This window comes from Bombus bifarius, unplaced genomic scaffold (genome assembly GCF_011952205.1).
Source record: "Bombus bifarius isolate JDL3187 unplaced genomic scaffold, Bbif_JDL3187 scf7180000010055_frag, whole genome shotgun sequence".
Classification (NCBI taxonomy): domain Eukaryota; kingdom Metazoa; phylum Arthropoda; class Insecta; order Hymenoptera; family Apidae; genus Bombus; species Bombus bifarius.
In genome coordinates this window covers 6,026-24,601 of record NW_022885491.1, presented here as the reverse complement: position 1 = coordinate 24,601, position 18,576 = coordinate 6,026, and the positions used below count along the sequence as shown (strand labels likewise).

General features: G+C 50.0%; 2 protein-coding genes across 2 annotated transcripts; both read left to right on the top strand.

Annotated features, from left to right (window-relative positions):
- The first annotated feature begins 2,669 nt into the window (after positions 1–2,669).
- Positions 2,670–5,570, top strand: LOC117216033. Its single transcript, XM_033462570.1, has 4 exons — positions 2,670–3,755; positions 3,854–4,589; positions 4,953–5,267; positions 5,377–5,570. Exons 1-4 carry the CDS (start codon positions 2,670–2,672, stop codon positions 5,568–5,570), a joined length of 2,331 nt encoding a protein of 776 aa, XP_033318461.1.
- Positions 5,571–6,773: 1,203 nt separating this feature from the next.
- LOC117216032 lies at positions 6,774–7,511 on the top strand. The gene has a single exon (XM_033462569.1). The coding sequence runs from the start codon at positions 6,774–6,776 to the stop codon at positions 7,509–7,511; it is 738 nt and encodes a 245-aa protein (XP_033318460.1).
- The last annotated feature ends 11,065 nt before the right edge of the window (positions 7,512–18,576 follow it).

Genomic DNA, 18,576 nt, shown 5'->3' with positions numbered 1-18,576 from the left:
CCGCCGGATCATATACAATGTATCGACGAGAGCATAGTTGTCGCCAAGCAGCGAGCTCTAGAAACGTCGATTTTTGACCGTTACGTTTCTCACACAAGAAGAGGCATACGTGATCATAAGCGCGAGCGGTGGCGTGACCCGCGCATAGTGGGGGTCGTCTTCCAAATGAGACAAAGGAATAATCGAAGGGCGATCAGTTCCTTCTGACGAGTCAAACGTGACACGTCGACAAATATGACGAGCAAACGAATTTATCTAGAGAGAACGCAAAGTCGAGTCAAATTTCTGTAATATAATAATCATATTATTGTTAAATATATTATTTTATGTTAACCTGTTAATACAGTGTTACAGTGTTATTTCGCGGCGTCGATTAACATAATCGTAGCGAGAATTTACGCCTCTCGCTGACGCGTTTTCCTAGCGACCGCGTCTCTCCGCGAACGGTCGTAACATTTGGTCCTTCGAGCCGGATACAGTGGCAAGTGAAAAGTGCACGCCAGTGACATCCACTACCATACAGTACCACGTGAATCCAATACAAACAGCAGCAGAAGCGTTACCACTCCAGCGAAGTCAGTAGCGCCAGGGACCATCAGTTTTGAAGAGGCATAACCCTCTTGAAAACGCAAGAACGCAACCACGCAGCCTCACGCCAACAACTAGAGGGTTGACTTCAGTAAGAACACGTCTTACACATTAAACGAGACACACGCGGTGACGAGTAACATTTAAACTCGCAACCACAAGGTAAGCTCGTTCATTGCATTCTTCTTACAATCTGCTATACCAATGGAAAACACAGAGAAAGTTACCTCCTTGCATCGGAGACGAGGCTTTCAAATCGGTCGTTTTACCTTTCTATCGAAACGACTCGATGATTACGAAAAATCTAGACAACCGAATAAGGCCCATTTAACGGCCTATACGACACTACTCGACGACACGTGGAAACAATATCGATTGTTACAAGAGGAATTAGAAGATTTAGACGAGATAGACGACGCGCGCGTTTCCGAAGTAACCGACACATATTACAATCTGGTAATACGAATACACACTCTCATGGATGATACACCAGCATCGTCGTCGAAAACACAAGGCTGCGAGTCATCTAATGTCGCCGAGCCGACATCAATTAAACTGCCCTGAAATTCACCTGCCTACTTTCGACGGTACCATCGAAAATTGGCATTCATTTTACGACTCCTTCTTATCCACTATCGATCGAAGCGAGCGACTTACACCCGTGCAGAAATTCCACTACCCACGATCCTCTTTGACCGGAAAGGCCGCGCGAAGCATACAATCGTTAGATGTCACCGAGTTAAATTATTCGATCGCTATTGACGTTCTGAAGGAAAAATTCGACTGCCACCGTCAAGTCTGCATGCGCTACTGGGACTTGATTTTTGATTATCCGAAAATAACCAAAGGGACACCCGAAGCGATAGATGATTTTCTTGAGACGGTTAAGGTAAACCTCCAAGCGTTAGAAAAACTCGGTGAACCAGTTACCTCAAATGTCGCTCTTATAAAATTATTCACGTCGAAGCTACCCTCAGCCATCATTCGCAAATGGCAGCGCACATTGCCGGACAAGAAAATGCCGTCATATAGGCATCTGGTAGACTTTCCGGTCATCGAGCGGTCGATCATCGAGCGATCGATCATCCAACGGTCGATAACCGACCCCGCGATAGTCACATCGTTCGAGACGCGCATCCACGTCTCCTCGATCGTCTCCCCGATCGTCTCCCCGATCGTCTCCGCGAACATCTCCGAAACGTGAATCTCGGTTATCGCGAACGACGGCATCGGGATCAAATATATTGTCCAGTCCTAGACGACAAGGAAAACAATGACGTCATCAAACGACCTTGTGAGGGACCGAACCACAGAAAACGGACTCATTGATCTCGCTTCCTTGTGAACCACTGCAGCACGATTTGTTAGTCACAGCGCAGGTCAACCTATTGAACAATAAAGTTCAACCATTCCGTTGTAGAGCTCTGCTAGACACCGGCTCTAGCATGAACGTTATCACCGAAAAACTCGCTGATTCGCTAATACTTAACCAACGGAAATGTTAGGTCCCAATCGGAACACTCAACACGTTATCGACAACCTCGAAACGTTACATCACGGCCACGATCACCTCCATCGACGGCACATACGAACGCACCTTGACGTTCCTAATCATACCGACAATATCGCCTTGGGTCCCAGATCAACCCGTAGATCGCTCAATAATACATATACCGAGGAATCTCCAACTAGCCGATCCAAGATTCCACAGGCTTGCGCCGATCGAAATATTGTTGAGCTCCGGACCAACGCTAGCATCACTCTGTGTCGGCCAACTTGACATCAGTCAAGCAAACGGGCCCGACTTGCGTCTGCAAAAAACGCGATTCGGATGGGTCATCGGGGAGAGCCCAACCTCGCAATCATCAGCACTCGCATTTCACGCCTCCACGGCGACTTTACAGGCGGACCTCGCCCGTTTTTGGGAAATCGACGAATGAACGTCCACTAGACACATTTCGGAAGCGGAACGACAGTGCGAAGAACACTTTCGAAATCACGTTCAACGCACCAACGAAGGGCGATACATGGTCGCTCTCCCATTCAACGAAACAACTCCTTCGCTTGGATCCTCTAAGACAATGGCGATGAAGCGAATCATTTCCCTCTGTCGTCGATTCCAACGAGACAAACGATTCGAAGCCGACTATCGCGCCGTGATACAAGAATATGTGGAATTAGGACACATGACGAAGATTACCACGGACAACTGCACGGACGACGGATATTTTCTGCCACATCACGGCGTGATCAAAGAGTCTAGCCAAACTACAAAACTCCGAGTTGTGTTTGACGGATCTGCACCAACCACCACCGGAGTTTCATTAAACGACGTACTTCATACGGGACCGAAACTACAAGATGACTTATTCTTCATCCTTCTAAGATTTCGTTCTCATCAATACGTCATTACAGGCGATGTCGAAAAGATGTATCGACAATTTCTTGTGCGTCCAGAGGATCGAAAATTTCAACAAATTTTGTGGCGCAATTCTGATGGAGAAGTTGACACCTATCAACTTAATACAGTGACATTCGGGCTGTCAGCGGCCCCTGATCTAGCCATTCGGTGCCTCAAACAACTGGCGGACGACGGGGGACATCGGTACCCACGAGCGGCGACGGTCTTACAGCGAGACTTCTACGTCGACGATGTTCTCACTGGAGTTGATAGAAAGGTCGAGGCACGATCATGGAGAACGGAGCTCACGGAACTGCTTAAACTAGCCGGCTTAAACATTCGAAAATGGGCATCGAACGACCGGGAACTGCTACGAGGACTTTCCGAGCAGGACATAAACGACAAGCTGCTACTAGGCGAATCGCAAACCTTCAAAACTCTGGGTGTGGTTTGGAATTCCTTTGGCGATTCGATCCTATATTCCGTAAAAATTAATTCCACCGCCTCTCGAATCACGAAGAGAACAATCAGCTCCGAAATCGCCAAGATCTACGACCCCCTCGGATTATTGGCACCAGTGATCGTTCGAGCTAAGATGCTGCTCCAACGACTCTGGACTTTAAAAATTGATTGGGACGAATCTCTACCGGCTGACGTGCACACGGAATGGAGCAAACATTATGCACAGCTGCCATTATTGAATAACGTGAAGTTTCCACGTAAAACGATAATCAAGGCTGCAGCGGAAATGAATTACACGGGTTCTGTGACGCTAGCGAAAGGGCTTATGGGGCATGCGTTTACCTTCGCATCATCACTCCGGATGGTCATGTCTGGACACGACTCCTCACTGCAAAATCAAAGGTGGCTCCACTGAAATCACAAACCATTCCAAGGCTGGAACTGAGTGGAGCACTTCTTCTCGCATCATTGGCCACCACAGTCCTTCAAGCTTTACCAAGCAACATTTCTCGGACTGTTTACTGGACGGATTCTACAATCGTACTTCATTGGATCAATACATCACCCCATACGCTGAAAACCTTTGTCGCTAATCGTGTGACAGAAATGCAGCAGAAGACTCACACCTCAGATTGGCGTCACATTCCCACTGCCGATAACCCTGCAGATCTCATATCTCGAGGCCAATCACCCGAAGATTTCCTGCGACCAACCATTTGGCAACATGGTCCGGAATGGCTCCAACAACCAGAAAGATACTGGTCGACGTGGAACCCAGTACCATTAACTGAAATATCAGAGCAGAAGAAAGCAACATGTCTGGCCGTGACTCCCGCTGACCACAGTCTGCTGGAGAGATTTTCTTCTTGGCCCAAGCTGATTAGAACTACCACTCGTTGCCTCCGATGGAGACAAAAACAGGATCGAGGGAGACCTCTAACCACACATGATTTAACCAATGCGCATAACAAATTGATCAAACTGTTACAACTCTGTTATTTTTCAGATGAAATCCGCACTCTCCGAACAGATCGAAATTCTGCAGTGAAGGGGAAGCTGCAACGACTCAATCCATTTCTCGACAAAGACGGGATGTTGCGAGTCGGAGGCCGACTCAGTCACTCATCAATGCCGTTCAGTCAGAAACACCCACTCATTCTACCCAAATCCTAAGTCACAGCGCTCATAATCGAGCATGAACACCTCATCAATGTCCACTCCGGAACTCAAGCTACCTTATACGCCTTAAGAAGATCTTATTGGCCCATCGACGGCCGTAGTCAAGTTTGGAGCACGCTGAAGAAGTGCGTCCGTTGCTGCCGAGCTAATCCACCTCCAGTGGATTACGTAATGGGCGACCTCCCAGCTGCACGGATAACGGAATCTCGACCGTTTACCAACGTCGGAATAGATTATTGCGGACCGTTTTACATCAAAGAACGAAAGGATCGCAACTGACGCAAAACTAAGGTATATGTAGCAATCTTTATATGTCTTGCAGTCAAAGCAGTCCACATCGAGCTGGTCAGCGACCTCACTAGCGAGGCCTTCATTGCTGCTCTGCGAAGATTCATCGCTCGCCGAGGATTCTGTGTGACAATTTACTCCGACAACGGTACCAACTTCGTTGGCGCCAACAATGAATTACGAGAGCTCCGAAATCTCCTGCAATCCGACGATCATAAGGTAAAGGTTCAGTCCTTTTTAGCCGACCGACGGGTCGAATGGCTCTTCATTCCTCCCAACTCACCTCACTTCGGAGGGCTATGGGAAGCTGCAGTGAAGTCCTTCAAACGACATTTCAGGCGTGTCGCAGGTAACGAGCTCTTTACATTCGAAAATTTAAATACACTTATCATTGAAATCGAGTCTATGACTCCTGTATCATCTGATCCATTACAACACGGGGTGGGGATACATGGGAGGCAGACGTAGAGAGGACGGAGCTGTGAGCGTAATCGAAATCTCCGGTAAACTGGAGAGCCTGGGCAAGGGAGGTAACCAGAATGGAGGACTAGTGCCTGTGAGCGCAAAACGGGTGTGGATGCGGGTAGTCCGGCTTGGACAAGGAGGAGTTAAAGCAAAACATACCAAGTGTGAGGTTAGGACGGTGGAGTAGCCATATTAGGACGCATGACAGCAGCGCCGCTACACGGGCTACCTGAGGAACTACCCAGACGCAGCCATATTGGCGCGTGCGCCGAAGCGCGTTGCGCGGGCCACTTGAAAGTGACAGCGACTGGCAGAGTGGCTAGTGCTGACCGAGCGACATTTCCTGCCCAACGGGGAAACGGACGCAACCATGGCGAAAGAGGAGGAGGTAGAGGAAAACGCTAGGGGACGGAGGGAAACGGAACTGGCTGCGGAGCCGCCGCACGTTAGCACCTGGAGCGTGACGAAGGCGATGCCGCCAAAGGAGGGACCCTCCCGCTTCACGCTGTACAAGGAGGGAATATGGACTGAGGAAACAACAGAGGAGGAGGAAACCCCCGCCAGAGAAGCTCCCCGAGCGAAGAGAAAGAAGGCCAACGAATCCCCCGAACTCCCCGCGGACCCGGCTGAAGAAATGAGAACAGCCACAACGGCGGACATAGGCGCCGAACTGATTCGCCGGGCCGCCGAGGTGGCCAAGGCTGCCGAGGCACCACGCAGCCACCAGGGCACGCAGGGGAAAACCCTGAAGGAGGCGGCGAGAACCATCACCGCGGGCGTGACAGAGATAGTGAGGAGAACGGACCCTGTCACCGACGTACTCGCTATAGCGCAAGGACGCATAGCAACACTGGAGGCGGCGGTAGAGGCACTCCGAAAAGAGCCGGCCTCGCGCCCCACCGCGGATGAGAGCAGCTACAGGGCGCGTCTCGCTGCAGTCGAGCACCATGTAGAGGAGATGAGGTCCTTGCTGCACCGACTGGAGGAACAACTGCAGGGAACAGAAAAAGGAGAAGGAAAGGAGGTCGCCCCTGCCGCGAACACGAGAGGGATGGAGCCTTGAGCCCCAAGCGCCCCAGCGCTCAAGGTAGGCCGAACGGCTGTCACCGAATGTTAGACCGTCGGAAGGAAAAGAAGAGGAAAGGAGAAGGAGGCAGGGAAGAAGCAGCCGGCGAAGCTGATCCCCGAGACAGGGGCGGAGAGCCAGAGGAAAACTCCGGAGAGTGGATTGGAGAACGCACGAAGAGGGGGAGGCAGGGGGCCCCTCCCGCGAGCACCGCGAACGTCAGCGGTAACAATCACCCTGACGGACAAATCGAGCCAATCCTACGCGGAAGTGGTGGCTGCGGCCAAGGACAGTGTCTCCCTGACCGATCTCGGCATCAACACGATGAGGATGCGGAAGACCATCACCGGAGGTGTCATCTTGGAGGTCCCTGAGGACCAGGGAAGGGAGAAGGCCGCAGCGCTCGCAGCACAGCTGACGCGGGCTCTGGACCCGAACGAGGTCCGCGTGGCGACCCCCTTCCGAGCCGCGGAGGCAAGGGTGTCCCTGATAGACATAGCGGCCACCAAGGCGGAAATCCAGAACACCCTGGCGAGGGAGAGCGGCTGCAAGCCGGAGGACATCCGGCTGGGAGAAATCCGCCCCGCCCGGAACGGACTTGGCACCGTATGGATACGAGGCCCTGCCAGTGCAGTGAGGAAACTGGCCCAGGCTGGAAAGGTCGCCATAGGCTGGTCGACGGCGAAGGTCGAAGCCATCGAACGGAGACCGTTACAGTGCTACAGGTGCCTTGGGATAGGACACACGGGGAAGACCTGCACCGCCAAGGAGGACAAGGGGCACCTGTGCTTCAGATGCGGCGAACCAGAGCACCAGGCGACAGCATGCACTACTGCGAGCCCGAAATGCCTGCTCTGCGAGGCGCTTGGAGCACCGTCGGTGCACAGGATGGGGGGACCGGCCTGCGCCCCCTCGAAGAAAGGAACGAAAGGAGCCGCCCGCGGATCCACGGCTGCAAGAGGCAGCGAGAAAGGCTCCCCGTCGCAAAGCGACCCTAAGCGCGCGAACAAGGAGGTAGGCACGGAGGAAGCCACAAACAAGGAAAGAACACCAAAGAACTGAGAATGCGCATCCTCCAGACTAACCTGGGAAGGTCAAGGCGAGCACAAGACCTGCTCCACCAAACCATCCGGGAGAGCACGGTCGCCCTAGCGGTGGTGGCGGAACCATACAGAGTTCTGGATGCCCCGGCGTGGGTCGGAGACACGGACGGAATGGTTGCCGTCACCTGGACATCAACGCCCGGGGCGTTCGCCCACGGAGCCCTGCTGGAACGCGGCAACGGGTACGCCGCGGTCGAGTGGGCAGGGATGATGGTGGTGGGGGTGTACGTGTCACCTAACAGCGGACGGGCAGCGTTCGAAGAATTCCTAGACGGAGTTGGCGACTGCGTCAGGCGACGACTCCCCCGACAAGTGCTCGTCCTGGGAGACTTCAACGCACAATCCACGGAATGGGGGAACGCCAGGACCAACGCGAGCGGCCGCATGCTATCAAACTGGGCCGCGGGACTTGGACTTCTGTTAGTGAACAGGGGCTCGACCAGTACCTGCGTGACGTGCAGAGGGAGCTCCATTTTTGACATAACATGGGCCTCCCCCGAGGCATTCAGGCGGATCTCAGGCTGGAGAGTGGCCGAAGGGGTCGAGACGCTGTCGGACCACCTCTACATATTCATGGAGGTGGACGCACCTGGACCTGGAATGCCGACGACAAACGACGGGCGCGGCCCGCCGAGGGGGAGACACGCGCGCCCACCACCTAGATGGAAAATAAAGGAGAGGAATGAAGATCTACTCCGGGCGGCTGCTATAGCAACAGCTTGGAGCTGGGAGGCCTCAACAACGACGACCGAAGCAGACGTGGAAGAGGAGGCCGAGAACCTCCGCCAAGCCATGACAGCCATCTGCGACGCTACCATGCCACGAGCCGCACCGGGCACGGTGGGAAGCAGAGCAGTTTACTGGTGGAACCCCGACATCGCGGAACTGAGGACGAGATGTGTCCGGGCTCGAAGACAGTACCTAAGGGCCCGCCGCTGGCGACGACGCGACGAAGAAGAAGTCTCCTTGCGCTACCGGACGTACCGCGCGCTACGGCGCTCGCTACAAAGGGAAATTAAAAAAGCGAAGGACCGTGCCTGGTCCGAACTGGTCGAAACAGTCGAGTCGGACCCATGGGGGAGGCCATACAGGACGGTGACACAGAAACTACGCGCGAAGGACCCCCTGACAACGGCGGAAATGGAACCTGCGCTGCTGACGCGGATCACCGGAACGCTCTTTCCCCCACAAGAAAACAGAGCGGCGGAACGGCCACGGGAAACGACACGACCGCTGGAATGGAGGGACGACTGGGAAGTCACGGAGGAGGAGATATGGGAGGCAACCAGAAGAATGACCGCCCGCAACGTGGCACCGGGCCCGGACGGAATCCCTGGCCGGATCTGGGGGGAAGTGATGGGGGTCAGGGCCCCCAGACTCCGGCACCTCTTCACAAGATGCCTGAGGGAGGGAGTCTACCCCCGGGCGTGGCGGACGGCGAGGCTGGTCCTGCTCCATAAAGAGGGCCGACCGACGACCTCGCCGTCAGCGTATCGGCCGATATGCCTACTGGACGAGGTCGGCAAACTACTCGAGAGGGTAGTCGCCGTCCGGTTGGAACGACACATAGCGGGCCAAGTGCCAGGTTTGCACGAAAGCCAGTACGGCTTCCGGAAGGGGCGCTCGAGGATTGACGCGGTCAGACGCGTACGAGCGATTGCGGAGGACATGGTCTCCCGGAAAGGCGTGGCGCTGGCGGTTTCCCTGGACATCGTCAATGCGTTCAACACCATGCCATGGGACAGGATTGTGACGGCCCTGGAGCACTTCGAGGTTCCCAGCTACCTCGTCCGATTGATACGAGCCTACCTCGACGACAGGTGGGTGTGTTACACCAGTAAGGAAGGAGAGGAAAAGCGATCCGTTGAGCGTGGCGTCCCGCAGGGCTCGGTGCTGGGCCCCATACTATGGAACGTTGCGTACGACGAGGTACTACGATGCCCGCTACCCCCAGGCGCGGCCATAGTATGCTATGCGGACGACACCCTAATCCTGGTCGAGGGTCGTGGCTGGCACGAGACGCTGCGCATTGGCGGAATCGCAACGGCCTGTGCGACCCGTGCCGTGAACGAACTGGGCCTGAGAGTCTCCCCTGCGAAGTCGGAGGCCACCTGGTTCTTTGACAGGAAGAGGCGAGGGACACCACCGCCCGGCCTATGCATAAACATGGCAGGTAAAACCGTCCGGGTGGGATCACAGATGAAGTATCTGGGACTCACCCTCGACAGCCAGTGGACGTTCGAGCCACACTTCGACTCACTGATCCCGAAGGTGTCAGCGGCTGCCAATGCCCTGTGCGGTCTACTACCGAACATCGGCGGGGCCGGAGACGCGGTGCGCCGACTTTACGAGGGCGTCGTTCGGTCACGAGTGATGTATGTGGGGGCCCCAGTATGGGCGGACGACCTGATGGCAAGCCGACGCAGCATTCTGCTCCTGAGAAGACTGCACAGAATGACCGCCATCAGAATCATTAGGGGATACCGGACGGTGTCGCACGCGTCGGCGTCCACCCTAGCCGCGTCCCCCCCGTGGGAGCTGCGGGCGCTGGCGCTCAAAAAGAGATACACCCGCCGGAGAGAATGGCACCCGGGAGAAGACCCCACCGAGCAGGCGGCTTCAAACGACACAGGAACCGTCGAAGAGGACACATGGAACCTGTGGCGATCCCAACTGATCAACGGGAGAAGCGAACACCGAGGCGCGGATGCGGGCCTACCAAACTGGGAGGCATGGAGGAGCCGCCACGGCCTCCCACTCACATTCAGGATGACACAAGTACTCACCGGACACGGCGTGTTCGGCGAGTTCCTGAAGAGAAAACGGCGAGATACGACAGACATCTGCCTCCACTGCGGAGAGGGCAGGGACACAGCGCAGCACACCCTGGAGATCTGTCCGGCGTGGGAGCCGCTCCGCTACACCCTGCGGCACGCCGTAGGAGAAACGTTGACCCCCTCAGCGATTGTGGAAGCGATGTTGAGAGGGTCACAGGAATACGAGACCGTCCGCCTCTTCTGCGAGCGAGTTATGATCGCGAAGGAGCGAGCGGAAAGGGAGAGAAAGAAAAACTCTCAACCCTGCAGGATAAGACGATGGAGAAGGATGGCAGTCAGACGACCCAGAGCCGCCCCGCCTCCACCGCAACGGACTACGACCAGAAGAAGTGACAGCACTAGGGGCAACGACATCCCCCTAACGCCTACTCAATAGCCGGCTCGAACTAGAGAACGCGTGAAGTGGGTGCAACTGAAGTTAATTCATAAGAGAATCCTGGAGCATCCCTGTCATACGCGTCGGGTGGTCATCGTGGAGCTTTAGTTGGTAAGAGTCCGACACTACTGTGCTGTTACGCAATTACTGGAACAGCGGAGTGTCCATGAGGATTTCTCCACGCAAAAAAAAGAAAAAAAAAATTTGTATGTGAGTTACTCTGGCTTATCAATATGCCCTGTTCAAAGTTGGCCAAGCTGAATACTGTCACAGTCCTCTATCTTCCTTAATAAGAGCTGTAGGGGATCGAACAATGAGACTACCAATATGTGTACTCGTTAGTGTATTTGAAACAGATCTTGTCGCGAAACGATATCTATACAGACGTTTAGTCACAGTTTATACTGAATCGTTTGCGATCACGTTCGTTTATTCATTATCGTCAGAAGAAGGCCAAAAGATACAAATTCGTCTTGTTTTACGGTTACATGCAGCGGCACCATTGTTTTGCCCGAAGCTTATAACTCCTTACAATACCTCTTGATATTCCGAAGCAAAACAACAACATGGTTTGAAGCAAATTCTAACTCTTGTGCGGCTACAGAGCGTTTTAAGGCATGGATAAATTGAATGCATCTTTGTTGAGTCTAGATGATCCAGAATGGCGAACTACCGCAAGTAGAGCAACTGATCGAAATACTAGACATGCACATATACGTAATATGTTTAACATGGATAGGAAATTGTTTTGAAATTTAACAATCATTGCAATAATTACATCGGTTCGGAAGTCGTATTACTAGATACTTATTGTAATATCGTAAAGTAATTCGAATTAGAAATCAGTTGAAAATAGAAAAACCGTGTACGTCGTGTTTCTGTGGTTCGTTTACATTTAAGAGTGCCTACGTGACTAAAGGCACGTAGTTGGTAGTTCTCACATAGGAATGAGGGAAACAATAGACAGCGTTAGAAGAAGGACGGTTTCGCTACGGTTTCGCTCCTGTTTCAGCCAGGATTGGATAGAGAACGCGTTTAATCGACGTTTAAAGATCCGCTTAAAATACACATGCTCTGGTAGTTTCTAATTGGATCGTTATAGATGTCGTATACTTTCTGCTAAATCCGTTTTTGGGAGACATTAAGATGAAAAAGGTCATATTTTTATCTCGTAATGTAATGTAAATTTCGATGATTTGGCTGCATTGGTTGATTTTATGTATCAGGGTGAAGTAAATGTGGTTCGGGTACAATTGGCTAGATTTTTAACAACTGCTGAACTGCTTGCTGTTCAGGGCCTTGCCGATGGTATAGGAAAAGATAATGCTAGTTTAGTAGAGGTATGTTTTTCAAAATTGTTAAATATGATTAGATATTTTCTGCTTAAATTAAAATAATAAACTTGTATCACGTCAAACTGTGTTTCGGGATGACATTTTTATATCAACGTTATTGTTTTTGTATTAGTAATGACGCAATTTTATTTGATACTAGTGCTTCAAAAAAATAATTAAAAGTCAATAGATCTTGTTCATATATTTGATTTGAATGTAATTTAATATATTATTTTTACAAGATTTATGTTCCATATACATATACATTTATTTAGTTACTATTCTCTGCTTATTTCATACGAATTTCATAGTCTACAGCCTACTTTATCTATTCTGTGTGTAACGTAAAATCATTGGAATAATTATTTTTGCATCAACATTAATGTACGTGCCAAATAATACGTGCAGTACACCTTCATACGCTATTGATTATTTCCTGTAAATCAAGAATTTTAATATAATGAACAAAATATATAAAATTTAGCACTAAAATTGTCGCACATATATTTAAAAATTAATTGGATTGAAGTATTTTTCAAAAATTCTTAGAATGTAAGGCCAACGTAAGATTTTACACGGAACTAGTTTCCATTTTCGCGCGTAAGACTACGTCATAAAGACAGGGGAGGGGGTATAGAAAGAGGACTTCAGACGCGCAGCGTAGACTTCCCTTAGTCATCTTACGACTGTGCTGTGAGGAGGGTGTTTTGCTCGGTGGTTTCAAATCCTTTGTGTGCAGTTGTGTGAATCTCTTCTGTTTTGTTCTACAACAAACACGAGCCGGATGCAGGTTGGTATACATTTTACTTACTCAATAATTGGGTGAAATAGTTGAGAAAGCATGGCGAGGACAAAGAAGGGGCTTTCAAAAACAAACGCCAACAAGCCAGAAACAGAACGGTTACTAACTTGGATTGACGAAGTTCGCCGCAAAAGATCAAAGTGTCGCCGAAAGCGCAGACGCTATTTACGGATTGAAGCAATGCTGACGTCCGCTCTTTCCAAAGCTAAAAATGATTTACGCATCCGGCGATTATCAGCAGCTTCAAAATGGCAGAAATTTAAAAAACAATGCTTGAAGAAGAAGGTAAATTATACAAATTATGAACTCTACAATGGTGAGGACACGGAAAATCCGGGATCGTCTCAACAGAATCCCCGGGAGGAGCCATGGTGTCCTGAAGTGGGCAGTTTAGACGATTTCGTGTCTAAGTTGGCAGAAATAAAAGTAACGTTACAACGCTGAAGTAGCGGGAAAAATGCAAGCGATCAGGTTTGAAAGACCTAACTGTGACAAGAGGATTTCTCGCAACGTTTTATCTACCAAATGCGTAGAGATTTCAACAACTATATGGAATCTCGAGCGATTAAGGAGCACCGTGTATTACTTCGGTGCTGCAAGAATAGAAATCGAATTACTATCTTGATGTATATATGGATATTTTTTGTTTGCAGTCTCACCGTACGAGATGGCATTGGGACAAGCGGAGGGAGTTGGTGTTCGCAGCGATGCTGAAGCGTACTGCACGCTCGAGGACCCCATGTTCTCCAGTCTCTGCGCCTTTTATTGGTTTGGTTTATATATTATATTATATGTATTGACTTGGTAATATACGTAATAATGAGCGTTCGAAGTATGTTCGAAGAGTGTTTGATCCGATATTTTTTATTTTCAGAAATATATACTTTATATGTTTTATAGTTTGAAGAAAATTTGTATAGTACATTTTAGCTTGTAGATTTAGTAGTATCGTTTCTAATATTCGCTCCATTATTCTGTACGTCAAGATTTTGTATATTTGCTTAATGTTGATTAACAGTTTTGTAGACTTTAAGAAATGAAATGAAATTAATAAAATTTGGAAAATGTTTACAGTTTTTCTGCAATCTTCTAGTTCATATTAATGTCAAAAATGCTTTTCTGCCTCGCATACTACACATAACGAAATTCTGTCGCAGGCAAGAGACCCGTACATGTACCCAGGCTGTTGGCCGTCATCGACAACATTATTTGGCCTGTCTGTGTATGAGATAAGGAACGACGAGAGAGGATTGGTACGGCATAAAGAAGGGGGGAAATGTCTTTCTTTTTAGAAAATCGTGCATGAAGATTTCTGGCTGATGAATGGGTTGCACCGTGATCAAGTTGTACATAAACGTCTCATCACTCCGCGCTTCCGTATCTTGAACATCCAAGCATCAACTAATTCGAAAATCGTCTGACGCGCGATACTCATAGGCTTATTGTGACGAATTACAGCAAATTGTAGCAAATCTTATTTGGTGGGATCTAATACCTTTTGTACGTTATCTGGGCTAATGTGTTTTCTCATGTCCGGAAAAGTGTTTTCATAGCTTGTACCACCAGGTTGTATGCGAGTTGTCGAAGCACACAAGACAAGCCTCCACTGAATATCAATACGGAGAGACAGCGCCAGGGGTAATGCCCCCCCTAACGCCAATTCAATATTCAGGAAATATTAGGACTGGCTAGAACTAGAGAACGCGTGAAGGGGGTGCAACTGAAGTTAATTCATAAGAGAATCCTGGAACATCCCTGTCATACGCGTCGGGTGGTCATCGTGGAGTTTTAGTCGGTAAGAGTCCGACACTACTCTGCTGTTACGCAATTACTGCAACAGCGGAGTGTCCATGACGATTTCTCCACGTAAAAAAAAAAAAAAGTTTGTATGTGAGTTACTCTGGCTTATCAATATGCCCTGTTCAAAGTTGGCCAAGCTGAATACTGTCACAGGCCTCTATCTTCCTTAATAAGAGCTGTAGGGGATCGAATAATGAGACTACCAATATGAGACTACCAATATGAGACTACCAATGTGCCATTGTTTTGCCCGGAGCTTATATTCCTTACAATACCTCTTGACATTCCGAAGCAAAACAACAACATGATTTGAAGCAAATTCTAACTCTTTTGACGCTACAGAGCTTTTTAAGGCATGGATAAATTGAATGCATCTTTGTTGAGTCTAGATGATCCAGAATGGCGAACTACCGCATGTAGAGCAACTAATCCAAATACTAGACATGCACATATACGTAATATGTTTAACATGGATAGGAAATTGTTATGAAATTTAACAATCATTGCAATAATTACATCGGTTCGGAAGTCGTGTTACTAGATACTTATTGTAATATCGTAAAGTAATTCGAATTAGAAATCAGTTGAATATAGAAAAACCGTGTACGTCGTGTTTCTGTGGTTCGTTTACATTTAAGAGTGCCTACGTGACTAGAGGCACGTAGTTGGTAGTTCTTACATAGGTATGAGGGAAGCAATAGACAACGTTAGAAGAACGACGGTTTCGCTACGCAAGGCGAGTCGAAAAGTGTGCGTGTTGCGAGAATCAGAGCTAATTGAGTCGTCGAAGAGTAGAGTAGTTAGAGGTATCGAATCGTCGAAGAGTAGAGTTGTGAGAATTGATAGAGTTGTTAGAGAGAGAGAGTGTCTGTGTGTTAGATTCGTTGTGACGAGAGTGGTCAAATAACTGTAAAGTTATTTGATACAGATACGAGTATTGCATTTAGTTTCCGTTAAACAAATATCGTTTCCTGTCCAATTTATATATGTATATTCAATTTAATATTAATAAGTTGCAAGTAATCGGGAAAAAATTTCTATCCTTATTTTCCGATATTACATTATTTTCACAGATTTCAATTCATTTATCCATTGATTGATATTAGGACAAATGAGGAACTTCGCATCTTGTTAGATTAACAAATAAAATGTATTGTTCCTGATAAATGGTATGCAGAATAGTATTGGAAATAAAAGACTGGTTTATATTACAGTTCAAGTGATTGATAGTAGGAAAGCAGTGATGGAAAGTGAGGCAACGTATTATAAAATTGAATGCCTAATTATAGCACGTAGATAGTATTTTGAGTGTGGACGGAGGACAAAATTATGCCCTAGCCGGTCGACTTGCAACCATAAAGCGCGAACTCGATGAATACGAAGCGTCTGGGAAGGCAAACAGAATCTTCCTAACATCTTGCCGCAGCTCGTTCGATGAACTTCGGAGGAGGATACTCGCGGTTCAAGAAGAGTTAGATGGGTTAGATGAGGGGGACGATGCGCGTGTAGCTTCGTTGTCGCAAGAGCATCGGGAGCTTGACGTGCGGTTCCTAGGTCTCTTTGAGCAAATGTCAGCAACAACCCCGTCGACAACAAAAACAGGCGAGACATGCCGGAAACCAGAGCCGACCACCTTTCCAGAGGTCCGCGTGCCCCAATTCGACGGTGCCCTCGAGAACTGGACCTATTTCTACGACACGTTCTCATCCATAGTGGACCGTAACGAAAGTTTGCCGAATATCCAAAAGTTCCAGCATCTACGCTCATCTATAACTGGACGGGCCGCACAGAGTATCCAGTCATTAGAACTCACAGAGGCCAACTATCCCATCGCGCTTGACACACTGAAAGATAAGTTCAATTGCCCCCTCCAAATCTGCATGCGCCATTGGAATTTGATGCGCAACTATCCGGAAATCAAAAAGGAAACTCCAGAAGCCCTAGAGGATATTTTGGAAACCATCAGCGTAAATCTAAAGGCGCTCGAACACCTAAAAGAGCCCGTCACATCAAATATAGCGATTATCGAATTGATCGCGTCGAAATTGCCCTCGTCCAGCCTTTTTTTTTTTTTTTTTTCGTGGAGGAAACCTTCATAGGCACCCGCGCCCCTCCGGGGAGAGGGCGCTGGGTAGTGCCGGATTCTTACCGGCTAAAACCTCCACGGTGGCCTGTCCTGACGCCTGAGTCGAGATGCACCCGGGATCTCTCCCGAATTACTCCGGTTGCCCCCGGGCGTCTATCTCTCCTTCTTTGTCGAAGGGAGGCGTCCTGCTCTTCTTGGACCGCTGGGGGGAACCACGCCCCCCAGCGCCTCGCTCCTGCTGCGTCATCCTGGGACCCCGTCCCCTGACGCCTCTTCCTGGTTCGACGTGGTCCTGGCAGGCGTGGGGCCCACTAACTTCTCCGAAAATTCTCCGCACCGGATCGGCGCACTGGCAGGTGCCGCGGACACCGCCAGCTGCCATCCGTCTATGAGAGAATATCAGATCCGTCGGGATGCTCACAGGACTCCGTGGGGGCCACCAACTTCTCCGAAATTTCCGCACCGGATCGGTGAACTGGCTAGTGTCGCGGGCACCGGCCAGCCGCCACCCGACTATAAGAAATATCAGATCCATCGGTGTTTTCCCAGGGTAGTCCTGTGTCCCGGGGGCTTCTGCCTGCCTCGTGCTCCTTGGATGGTCCCAGAAAAATGGCTTCGGTGCGCCTCCTTCCTTCTTCGTCAACGCCTCACGGAGCGGTCACCCATCCTAGACCGCTCCGTGACCGCTGCTGCTTAACTTTCGTGATCGGCCGGGAACGAGTGTTTCCAGCGCGGCTAACGGCGTTGACGCCCTCGTCCAGCCTGCGTAAATGGCAACGCACTCTGCCCCGCCAACAGGTGCCATCCTATCAGCATCTGATACACTTTCTCAAAACACGAGCGAACGGGACTCAATTCCTCTCTAAAGCGAAGGAATCAAAAGGGTCAATCCACAAACACCACAGTCAGCGAACAACCATACCGCATGGGCAAACCCTTGCTACAACCAGCAGAGCGGTGGTGCGTCCGACCTGCAACGGACCTCACGAGATCAGACACTGTAAAATCTTCAAGGCCAAATCATCGACCAAACGTTTTCAGATTGTGAAGAAGGCATCGTTGTGTATAAATTGCCTAGGCAGAGGACATTCGCCGACACAGTGTACATCGGGTTCGTGTCGTATCTGCGGTCACCGACACCATACTTATCTACACCGCGAACAAACCCAGGTAGACTCACGGTCGTCGAGCGGTCGATCTTCGAGCGGTCGATCGTCGAGCGGTCGATCGGCAAGCGGTTGGTCGCCGAGCAGTCGGTCGTCGGACAGTCGCTCATCGCGCGGTCGGTCGTCGGGCAGTCGCGCACCGAGCGGTCGGTCGTCGGGTAGTCGTTCATCACACAAGCGAGCCTCCACCGAACAATCACCATCTGGATCATCGAAGTCGCGGTCGTCCCGCAAGTCGAGACGAACATCCGACACTTCACGGAAACATACATCTTCGGCTCCAAGAGGTACGAAAGAGCATGCCTCGTATGAGTCACGCTCAGCCCGGATCAAGAACACCACCCCAACCTCCTCGTCCAAGTCCCAACCGGGGCAAAACTGACTGTCCGAGACTACGACAGCAAGGGGGATCGGACTAACAAACACATCTCCCCACACCCCTCTGCATCATGATCTGTTGGCCACAGCACAGATCAAGGTTTTGAACAAACAGGCACAACCAATCCGAGCCCGAGCCTTACTCGACACTGGGACGAGCATGAACTTCATGGCCGACAAGCTCGCGAATTCCCTCGGTATAAAACAAAGGAGATGTGCGATCCAGATCGGAGCCCTCGACAATT